Genomic DNA, 12957 nt, shown 5'->3' with positions numbered 1-12957 from the left:
TTTTGTTACACAATTGGATGTCTTTGTATGTTTATTGTTTTGTTACACAATTGGATGTCTTTGTTTGTTTATTGTTCGGTTACACAATTGGATGTCTTTGTTTGTTTATTGTTCGGCTACATAATTGGATATCTTTGTTTGTTTATTGTATGGATACACAATTGGATGTATTTTTTGTTTATTGTTCGGCTACACAATTTGATGTCTTTGTTTGTTTATTGTTCGGTTACACAATTGGATGTCTTTGTATGTTTATTGTTTTGTTACACAATTGGATGTCTTTGTTTGTTTATTGTTCGGCTACACAATTGGATGTCTTTGTTTGTGTATTGTTTGGATACACAATTGGATGTCTTTGTTTGTTTATTGTTCGACTACACAATTGGATGTCTTTGTTTGTTTATTGTTTGGATACACTATTGGATGTCTTTGTTTGTTTATTGTTCGGCTACACAATTGGATGTCTTTGTTTGTTTATTGTTCGACTACACAATTGGATGTCTTTGTTTGTTTATTGTTCGGTTACACAATTGGATGTCTTTGTTTGTTTATTGTTTGGATACACAATTGGATGTCTTTGTTTGTTTATTGTTCGGCTACACAATTGGATGTCTTTGTTTGTTTATTGTTCGGTTACACAATTGGATGTCTTTGTTTGTTTATTGTTTGGTTACACAATTAGATGTCTTTGTTTGTTTATTGTTTTGTTACACAATTGGATGTCTTTGTATGTTTATTGTTTTGTTACACAATTGGATGTCTTTGTTTGTTTATTGTTCGGTTACACAATTGGATGTCTTTGTTTGTTTATTGTTCGGCTACATAATTGGATATCTTTGTTTGTTTATTGTTTGGATACACAATTGGATGTATTTTTGTTTATTGTTTGGTTACACAATTAGATGTCTTTGTTTGTTTATTGTTTTGTTACACAATTGGATGTCTTTGTATGTTTATTGTTTTGTTACACAATTGGATGTCTTTGTTTGTTTATTGTTCGGTTACACAATTGGATGTCTTTGTTTGTTTATTGTTCGGCTACATAATTGATATCTTTGTTTGTTTATTGTTTGGATACACAATTGGATGTATTTTTGTTTATTGTTCGGCTACACAATTTGATGTCTTTGTTTGTTTATTGTTCGGTTACACAATTGGATGTCTTTGTTTGTTTTTTGTTCGGCAACACAATTGGATGTCTTTGTTTGTTTATTGTTTTGTTACACAATTGGATGTCTTTGTATGTTTATTGTTCGGTTACACAATTGGATGTCTTTGTATGTTTATTGTTTTGTTACACAATTGGATGTCTTTGTATGTTTATTGTTCGACTACACAATTGGATGTCTTTGTATGTTTATTGTTTTGTTACACAATTGGATGTCTTTGTATGTTTATTGTTTTGTTACACAATTGGATGTCTTTGTTCTTCCTTCCCTTTCCAGAGGGTAAATCGTTTACTAAAATTTGCGTATAATTTGAATTAAATTATTATCAAACCCATCAGGTCCAATCCAAAGATACTTACTTAACTCATTACATATCACTAGCTAGATAACTTGATTTTTAATATAATCAGTGTTCTATAACGTTTCTTTATCTTCTTCAATATTACTTACTATTATGGATTTTCTTTTCGAAAACTGAACGTTGAAAGTAACTGAAACGATTGTAGTATTTTTCTGTGATATATCTTTATTTAAAGTTAGGTTTAAAACATTACAAATATACGACGTTACACTTTGCTTGTAGCTATGTTCAAAACTGTACTTCATTAGTACTTGTTTCGGTCACGAGCTGTAACATAACAAACAGAAGGACTGTAATAATAAAAACAAAAATAGAAGAAAAATAGCACGACAATTAAATTACAGGTTATTTTATTTTCTAGGGATAATACCTTTATAGCAGGTAAAAACCTTTCTATAAATTCGTTGTTTATAGGCGAGATTCCTGGGAGCTCTGGCGAAACGTAAGGTTGAACTTTTTTTTTCATTTCTCTTGCGAATTACAGGAAATAAATGTTACATAAAATAACATTTCTAATGTATACTTGACTGTGCTCCAATAGAATTATCAGTTCCAGTTAAATAGTGAAAAATTATATATAGGTTTCTACTCGACTCGTTACAAACGCTCTGCGGTTTTTATGACTGCTATACTTGTATTAGACTAATAATTAGAGTTTGTTGTTACACGGCGTTACAGAGTTTGTAACTGACAATAAGAGTTGAATATACGCGTATATAAAATAACAGAAATGTAAAATACGTTAACGAAGAGAAAATGTTAAATGTAACTTAATCTTAATTAAAAACCCCCTTTAGTGGTTCAGCGGTAAGTTTGCAGGCTTAGGACGCTATATATTGGGTTTCAATACTCGTGGTGGGTAAAGTACAGATAGTATACTGTTTTTATACGAAACAAAACAACACCATTGTCACTCTCCCGTCTCGTAAGTTACTATATCACCTATGTTTAACATCCATCAGTCTCTAAACTCTTTAGCAAATTCTCTAACGAGGTGCCCAATGCCCACATATCAGTGAAACCGTTATCCTTTATTATTAATGATTTGACTAAAATTAAAACACAGCGTCCTGCCTGCTAGTTGCAACGTTCTAGTGTCGTGTGAACGTTACATTAATGTATCACCATTACATTAACTCCTGTAAACATTAGTGTAATATATTGCTGTTTGAACATTCCCATCACATCTACAGACTTAATCCTAAACACCAGTAGGTTATCTTTCCTTAATCTATGAGAAAAACAACCTTAATAACAAATAATAATTATATTTTTAGTTATTAAGGATTAAGACAATCTGATAAACTGACCTTTAAAGTCAGTTAACATCATAACGATCACACAGCCATTGTTTTCCTGCTTACTGAAAATAAAACCGTTACGTTCTCTTGTTCAAATACATGAATGTGAGTTATTATATCAAAAATATCAAGTCACGAAGTGATAGAATAAGTTATAGTTAATTACAAACCTAACCTTTACTTATATATATATATATATATATACATATAGATATAGATGTTTTTTTAGAGAAAATTAATACTGATAAAGTTAAGTAAGCACTTTGTTTCGAGTTGTTTTAGGTTATAACAAACTAATATATTTACAATATAACCATAACCGTCTACATATCTTGAGTGTTAAGTGACTGGTGAAAATGTTAATTTATTTATTGTTTCTTTTAGAATTTTCAAGCACTGTTACAAAAGAGCTAGTAGGCTAGTGGGAAGACAGCCAGTCAATAGCACTCACCACCACCATCTGCTGAGCTGGTTTTGCCAGAGAGGATAATGGTATTTCACTGTTACTCTTATCGCGCGCCCTTGTTATTAAAGAGGAAAACGCGTTTGCGTGACATCCGAATGTAGAGAAAGGTCCCTCAAATTCATAGTCCAAACGCACTAACCACAAGGCCACACACAATCCATCTACTAAAGCAGCTACACTGTCTCTATCTATTGTCATGTTCCGTCTTGGATTACCTTAACGAGATTTGGTTTTACACGCTATAGATTCTGTTAAGTACAAATACTGACAAAATTTTAGGCCACCCTGTACAAACATGGCGTGGTAAACAAGTATATACATACATTTCTTATATGTAAGCTTCATTTATTTGGTATCGTGAGGAAATCACGCTGCGTAGATAAAAATTCCTTACTGCGTCTTTATAGCAATACCTCAGAACATTGTTTAAAGCAGGGAAAACACTTTTTCAGCTATTAACGTGTTTTTATAACATGTTTAGGCCTATTATTTTGTCTAATATCTTTTCCACTTTTCGGCTTTCATGCCGTGACTTCTAAAGTATTATTCTAGAAATATAAATTGCGTTTCAAAGAATCTTTTGTTTTTCATTTTCCAGAACAAGTGATTGATTCTAGTATTAAACGAAAATTTTATCGAACAGTAACTTGAGGAAAACAAACGTACATTTTATTTCTGGCCGCAAAGAACAAATTAGGAGAAATGTGAAAAAAGGAAACTGATTTCAATTTAACTTGTTGTTATAACAGTTTTAGGCCTATTGATTTTAAAATGTTTCACAGTATTCTGACGGCTAAACCTCAACTTAGAAAGCTCGGGTTCTTTACACATTTTTACAGTTACGTGACAGTAACGGATTTCCTCAGAAAAACATTTATTAATTATAGTCCGTTGTTAGTGTTTGACCCGGCATCGCCAGGTGGGTTAATCTGAGGGTCGCGGGTTCGAATCTCCAACGCACCAAACATGCTCGCTCTTTCAGCCGTGAGAGCGTTACAATTTGACGGTCAACCTCACCATTCGTTGGTATAAGAGTAGCCCAAGAGTTGGCGGTAGGTAGTGATGACTAGCTGCCTTCCCTCTAGTCTTACACTGCTAAATTAGGGACGGCTAGCGCAGATAGCCTTCTTGTAGCTTTGCGCGAAATTCAAAAACAAACAAACCGTTGTTAGAAAGATATTAGACGCTGACGCCAAAAAACAGTAGACAGACAAGTATCAGTGTTTGTTAAATATGTATATTTATAAATATTAAAAAAAATGATTATTGCTGTCCTGGTAATATCTAACTCTACGTAAGTAGAGTCACTTTTAATAACACAGCATTTAAACTACAAACATTTTATATTTCCAGAAAATCGATGTTTCTGTTTCACAAGCTTTTCACTTGGTGATTTCAATGTTGTTGTCAGCATTTCAAACATAAAGTAAACAGTAAAAACAACAACTGATAACAATACTGAAAATATATGGTTTATAAAAAGACAACAAAAACTTTAATCAACATTTTCAGGTTAGAAATTGTCATCAAACTAAGTTTCGACCAGCCACACGATTTATTTTATACACTGAATGAATCGTTAACAGGACATTAAAGTTGTTGTTACATTTATTAATAAACATACAAGTTTGTTAACCAATAATCGAACGTCTTTGATGACTGACGCATCATAAAAAGACTTTTAGTAGATTGTTTAAAAAAATACCACCCCTGCGTAAAACTAATAATACAAGAAAAGATACAATAAGTTAAATTAATATGTGAGTATGGGTCACGTTACTTCAAGAAAAGCATTGAGTGTAAATGAAAACTGATATTAAAAAAGACAGGTTGTTCAAAACCTCAATAAAAATATAGAAAATATTAAAACTGTATCAAGTAGTGAATGTGTGTTTTTTTTTACAGCAAAGCCCCATCGGTCTGTCTGCAGAGCCCACCGAGAAGAATCGAACCCCTGATTTTAGCGTTGCAAATCCATAAACTTACTGCTGAACTTGCGGGGCGCAGTAGAAAGTGAATAAAGTGTAATAATTGCTTGCGACAAACAGTTAGTTACTTTAAACAAAAATCAAAATAATAAACCTATAAAGCATGAGATTGTGGCTGTACGAAACACTTGGATGCTTTAAAATATTTGTTCTTAAAACGTCTAACTTCAATAACCTTAATTAAAGAATAACAAAGAATTACATGGATTACTATTTTTAACTGGCCCCGCCAAGCGTGTTAAGGCGTTCGACTCGTAAGCCGAGGGTCGCGGGTTCGAATCCGGGTCGCACCAAACATGCTCGCCCTTTCAGCCGTGGGAGCGTTATAATGTAATGGTCAATCCAACCATTCGTCGGTAAAAGAGTAGCCCAAGGGTTGGCGGTGGGTGTTGATGACTACCTTCCTTCCCTCTAGTCTTACACTGCTAAATTAGGGACGGCTAGCGCAGATAGCCCTCGAGTAGCTTTGTACAAAATTCAAATCAAACAAACTATTTTTAACGTGTTGAATATGAGAATAAAGGTTAACTGTACGTCAGATAACATCTAACTTCTTAAAGAATTCAAAAACTAGTTTTAGAAGGAAGAATTCGTGTGTGTAAGATATGATATGTTGAAAATATACAGAAGGTTAAGATATGTGATACATGTAAGATATGACATTGGAAGATATACAGAAGGTTAAGATAGATGATACATGTAAGATATGACATGTTGAAGATATACAGAAGGTTAAGATATGTGATACATGTAAGATATGACATTGGAAGATATACAGAAGGTTAAGATAGATGATACATGTAAGATATGACATGTTGAAGATATACAGAAGGTTAAGATATGATATGTTGAAGATGTACAGAAGGTTAAGATAGATGATACATGTAAGATATGACACGTGGAAGATATACAAAAGGTGGTTAAGACAGATGATACATGTAAGATATGACATGTGGAAGATATACAAAAGGTGGTTAAGACAGATGATACATGTAAGATATGACATGTTGAAGATATACAGAAGGTTAAGATAGATGATACATGTAAGATATGATATGTTGAAGATGTACAGAAGGTTAAGATAGATGATACATGTAAGATATATGTTGAAGATATACAGAAGGTGGTTAAAACAGATGATACATGTAAGATATGATATGTTGAAGATATACAGAATGTTAAGATAGATGATATGTGCAAGATATGACATATGGTAAATATACAGAAGGTGGTTAAGACAGATGATATGTGCAAGATATGACATATGGAAAATATACAGAAGGTTGTTAAAATAGATGATATATTTGAGACATGATATGTACAGAGGGTTACTAGGACCTTATAGGAACAACTTGCCCACGCTATCTACAGGTATATCCAATTCCCGAACATTCGACACTGCAATGCTGCCACTAGTAGAATTATGTCTGGTTGTCTTTGTCACAGCTGATAACACAAGGTTAAACAACGTATAATAAAGAGACGCACCATTTCGAATGGAGATAGAAATATTCAAAACCCATGTTTGAACCGGCAAAATCCAGAGGCAAGAAGCTAATTTGATTAACCTATGCTTGTTTTCTAGTACTGTCATTAAGATAATTATTTGAAGATAGCGAAACCTCATAAGGGCATAAGCCCCCTAAACATACACCTTTAAATGATTTATCCGTTATATAATGTGTAGAATACATAAAGTGTGAGGTTTAAGTCACGTATGTTAAGTAAGGGACGTTATCAAGTGTAACGGGTAGGTTATGAATATTCCGGACCTAATAAAATATGATAGGGTTGTTCATAACGTAAATAACAGATAAAATTTAAATAATTAATTGTGAATGTTCTTAATATTAAGTGTAACTGATAATATAGGATGAGATACATTACTCCTAATGATTAAGTCGTTAATATTATCCAGTCAGTTAATATGAAGCACATGTAGAGCACGCGAGAATACGAGATGAAGATGTATCGTATTTGTGTTGTTAGGAAGACACCTAGGTTAATCAACTACTCTGGAATTACCATTATATGTTGAAAGGTTGTTTTTTTACTTGAAAGTTTTCTGTGCAGTTATATAGGCCTCTTTCTTATCCATAGCTGAGTGATCAGCTAACATTTCTGATTTTTAAAGAGAAATACTCTTGGCTTGTATAAATATTTCAATTTGACAAAGCGTCAGTCAATGACCCCAGAAAGAAGACATTAGAACACCTGAAAGCACAAATCTTATCCTAATAATGGAACTGAAGGAAACGATAGGTACAACAGACAGAAGGTATGATTAAGTGCTCATAGTCTGGCAATATCATAACATTATGTTAAGCCTGTTTTTTGTTTTTTTTATATTTTTTTGTTATATTTTCAATGGTAAGAAGAGGTTCTTTCAAGACGGCAAAATTTGTTGGAAATAAAGTTTCTTGATTTCAAACTACGTGCTTTAATAGAAAATAAAGGAACCACACAAAAACATTCCACAAACATACTCTGGTCGTGGTAGTTTTCTGGCTTATCAGCCTGGGTTTGTCTGACAACTAAATGTTTGTACTTCAATTCAGAAATATCTTCAAAATACTAAACTTTTTCCTGGAAATCATTTGCTATAAATTACAGCAGGAAAATACTGAGTAATTATATTTACCTGTAAGTAAGACTAGGTGTAATAGATCAGGGTTTCTGAGAAATTTAATAACACAGGCTTGCAACAATTTATTGTCTTAGAATATATACATGTTGTCCAATAATTCCGGTAACACTCAATCCGAAAACATATCTATTCTACTCCATCACGTACAACACAAAACGTCATATATATTTTTTTAAACATATCTATTCTACTCCATCACGTGCAACACAAAACGTCATATATATTTTTTAAACATATCTATTCTACTCCATCACGTACAACACAAAACGTCATATATATTTTTTTAAACATATCTATTCTACTCCATCACGTGCAACGCAAAACGTCATATACATTTTTTTTAAACATATCTATTCTACTCCATCACGTACAACACAAAACGTCATATATTTTTTAAACATATCTATTCTACTCCATCACGTACAACACAAAACGTCATATATTTTTTTAAACATATCTATTCTACTCCATCACGTACAACACAAAACGTCATATATTTTTTAAACATATCTATTCTACTCCATCACGTACAACACAAAACGTCATATATATTTTTTTAAACATATCTATTCAACTCCATCACATACAACACAAAACGTCATATATTTTTTAAACATATCTATTCTACTCCATCACGTGCAACACAAAACGTCATATATATTTTTTTAAACATATCTATTCAACTCCATCACGTACAACACAAAAAATCATATATATTTTTTTAAACATATCTATTCTACTCCATCACGTGCAACACAAAACGTCATATATATTTTTTTAAACATATCTATTCTACTCCATCACGTGCAACACAAAACGTCATATATATTTTTTTAAACATATCTATTCAACTCCATCAAGTACAACACAAAACATCATATATATTTTTTAAACATATCTATTCCACTCCATCACGTACAACACAAAACGTCATATATATTTTTTTAAACATATCTATTCTACTCCATCACGTACAACACAAAACGTCATATATATTTTTTTAAACATATCAATTCTACTCCATCACGTGCAACACAAAACGTCATATATATTTTTTAAACATATCTATTCTACTCCATCACGTACAACACAAAACGTCATATATATTTTTTTTAAACATATCTATTCAACTCCATCACGTACAACACAAAACGTCATATATATTTTTTTAAACATATCTATTCTACTCCATCACGTACAACACAAAGGCGTCATATATATTTTTTTAAACATATCTATTCTACTCCATCACGTGCAACACAAAACGTCATATATATTTTTTTAAACATATCTATTCTACTCCATCACGTACAACACAAAACGTCATATATATTTTTTAAACATATCTATTCTACTCCATCACGTACAACACAAAACGTCATATATATTTTTTTAAACATATCTATTCTACTCCATCACGTGCAACACAAAACGTCATATATATTTTTTTAAACATATCTATTCTACTCCATCACGTACAACACAAAACGTCATATATATTTTTTTAAACATATCTATTCTACTCCATCACCTACAACACAAAACGTCATATATATTTTTTAAACATATCTATTCTACTCCATCACGTGCAACACAAAACGTCATATATATTTTTTAAACATATCTATTCTACTCCATCACGTACAACACAAACGTCATATATATTTTTTTAAACATATCTATTCTACTCCATCACCTACAACACAAAACGTCATATATATTTTTTAAACATATCTATTCTACTCCATCACGTACAACACAAAACGTCATATATATTTTTTTAACATATCTATTCTACTCCATCACGTGCAACACAAAACGTCATATATATTTTTATATAGATGTATAATTTTCATTGAAATCGGGTCAAATTTTTTGATGCTTAAAATATTGACAACTGTTGGCTATAGATTTCTCTAGACCAATCGTGATATAAGAGTATTATCGATTTCTCCGTGCGTGTACCTTGGTATTATGTTTTTAATGTTCTTTATTTTACGTTTTAACACCAAGAGGTGTTATAAATAATCCAAATATATTATTTTATATTTTGGTAATAATATAACTTTGATCCAAGTAAGATTTTTCTTCTTCGAGATTTATAAAAACAAATCCTTACGTGATTAGCAATATTACTTTCAAAACCTTCGTATCAAAAGAGTGTATTGTCCAAACACTAGCTGTTTAACATTAATATATACATACTACATATGGTAATGGAGTATTGTCAAAACACTGTTTCACATGAATACATACATACTACAGATGGTAATAGTGTATTGTCCAAACAGTAACTGCTTCACATGAATACATACATACTAGAGATGGTAATGGAGTTTACAGTAACTGTTTCACATGAATACATACATACTAGAGATGGTAATGGAGTTTACAGTAACTGTTTCACATGAATACATACATACTAGAGATGGTAATGGAGTTTACAGTAACTGTTTCACATGAATACATACATACTAGAGATGGTAATGGAGTTTACAGTAACTGTTTCACATGAATACATACATACTAGAGATGGTAATGGAGTATACAGTAACTGTTTCACATGAATACATACATACTAGAGATGGTAATGGAGTATACAGTAACTGTCTCACATGAATACATACATACTAGAGATGGTAATGGAGTATACAGTAACTGTTTCACATGAATACATACATACTAGAGATGGTAATGGAGTATACAGTAACTGTTTCACATGAATACATAGATACTAGAGATGGTAATGGAGTATACAGTAACTGTTTCACATGAATACATACATACTAGAGATGGTAATGGAGTATACAGTAACTGTTTCACATGAATACATACATACTAGAGATAGTAATGGAGTATACAGTAACTGTTTCACATGAATACATACATACCACAGATGGTAATGGAGTATACAGTAACTGTCTCACATGAATACATACATACTAGAGATGGTAATGGAGTATACAGTAACTGTTTCACATGAATACATACATACTAGATATGGTAATGGAGTATACAGTAACTGTTTCACATGAATACATAGATACTAGAGATGGTAATGGAGTATACAGTAACTGTTTCACATGAATACATACATACTAGAGATGGTAATGGAGTATACAGTAACTGTTTCACATGAATACATACATACTAGAGATAGTAATGGAGTATACAGTAACTGTTTCACATGAATACATACATACCACAGATGGTAATGGAGTATACAGTAACTGTCTCACATGAATACATACATACTAGAGATGGTAATGGAGTATACAGTAACTGTTTCACATGAATACATACATACCACAGATGGTAATGGAGTATACAGTAACTGTCTCACATGAATACATACATACTAGAGATGGTAATGGAGTATACAGTAACTGTTTCACATGAATACATACATACTAGAGATGGTAATGGAGTTTACAGTAACTGTTTTACATGAATACATACATACTAAAGATGGTAATGGAGTATACAGTAACTGTTTCACATGAATACATACATACTAGAGATGGTAATGGAGTTTACAGTAACTGTTTCACATGAATACATACATACTAGAGATGGTAATGGAAATGTCATCTTTTCGAATGATATCAAAACCAAACATTTCTTTAATTAGTAGATATTTGATCAAAACCTCAATTATGAGAAGTATAAACGTTGAATCAAGGTCATAAAACGTAACAAACTGTTAATCAACTCGTTGTTGTAAATATGAGGTACTCTAGTGGCATAAAATAAAAACAAAATACGCATTCGTTAAGTAACTGTGAGTAAAACTAAATCTCGCCCTGAAGTGGGTGTTTTTCTTATAGCAAAGTCACTGTGGCCTATCTGTTGAGTCCACCGAGGGGAATCGAAACCCTGATTTTAGCGCTGTAAGTCTACAGACTTACCGCTCTATCAACGCCTTGAAGTAAAGAAATAATAAGAAACAGAAGTTGAGATGTTTTTCTAAGTAAAAGTTCCGTTTATGGAAAATTTGTATTTGTCAGAACAAGAAAACAGTGTCATTATTATCCATGTAAACTGACGTTCTCATAATATTTCTAACAAAAACAGCGATAAAACCTCTACATTAGATAATTGTTAACACACAATTTTCAGACTGTTATTACTTCGTAGTAACTGTTTCATTAAATAACGAAACGACTTACCTAAATGTGAGAACGGTCAGTGGTCTATAAGACTTATGGCTTAGAGGGTCAGCCATAGGTTTTCCCCAAAAATCATTAAAAAATAATCGCCATATGGACGTGTGACCCAATACGTCTGGGTTTCTGGTGATGGCCACAATATCATCGTGAACAAAATCGCCAGTTAGGGAGTTTAGGTAACACAGGATAGCCACCAGTCCCACCGTCGAGTACATGAGAATGTCGAATAAGTTTCTGAACCCGAAACGAGAACCAAATTTATTAATAAGACTCGTGAACTTCTGGGCGAAACGACTACTGCTCCATCCCACTTTCCCTCCAGCATACAAGTTCTTTTCACCGATGTATTTTTTTCTGGGAACGTCCACAGAGCAGCCGCTACGAATCATGCTTATTAGACGAGCCGAGTCTTGGCTGGGAGCAACTGTTCTACTGTACTCTCTTACAACAGGGTTCCGTTACTTATATCGTCGGCTAAATCTTTATACTCTCTACTCCAGGCGTTTCTACAGCCTAGTGCGATGTCGACACCGATAGCTCGATCAATTCGACGAAGGTACATGTTTGGTATAGCCTTTAGTCCTGTGACGTGACGATTGTCTGCCTAATCACTAACCCCACCTGGAAGGAAATCTCTAAAACAACTGGAACCTGGGAAACGAACGAGAAATGTAGCAGTCATACTAACCTATAGATCCACACCATAGAAGAAATAACATTATTACAGTTTCTCCTAAACAGATTGGTATACTGGTATCAACTTAGATTTGTTTGATAATAGATACAATAGTGTGAGTTCAGTTTGATAATAGATAGGACAGTGTAAGCTTAGTTTATGAATATATACAGCAGTGTA

The 12957-nt window shown here is 32.5% G+C and overlaps 1 protein-coding gene across 1 annotated transcript in view; it reads right to left on the bottom strand.

The window, feature by feature from the left end:
- Nucleotides 1-12490, bottom strand: part of LOC143240263 (protein O-mannosyl-transferase TMTC1-like) — a 103843-nt gene extending 91353 nt beyond the window's left edge. The window contains exon 1 of the mRNA XM_076482427.1: nucleotides 12102-12490. Coding sequence (XP_076338542.1) covers nucleotides 12102-12490 — 389 coding nt within the window. The remainder of the gene's footprint in view (nucleotides 1-12101) is intronic.
- Nucleotides 12491-12957: the final 467 nt, after the last annotated feature.

Source organism: Tachypleus tridentatus, chromosome 13 (assembly GCF_004210375.1).
Source record: "Tachypleus tridentatus isolate NWPU-2018 chromosome 13, ASM421037v1, whole genome shotgun sequence".
In the NCBI taxonomy this organism is placed as follows: domain Eukaryota; kingdom Metazoa; phylum Arthropoda; class Merostomata; order Xiphosura; family Limulidae; genus Tachypleus; species Tachypleus tridentatus.
Note: the sequence above shows the minus strand (reverse complement) of the source record. Positions and strands in the feature narration are given on the sequence as shown.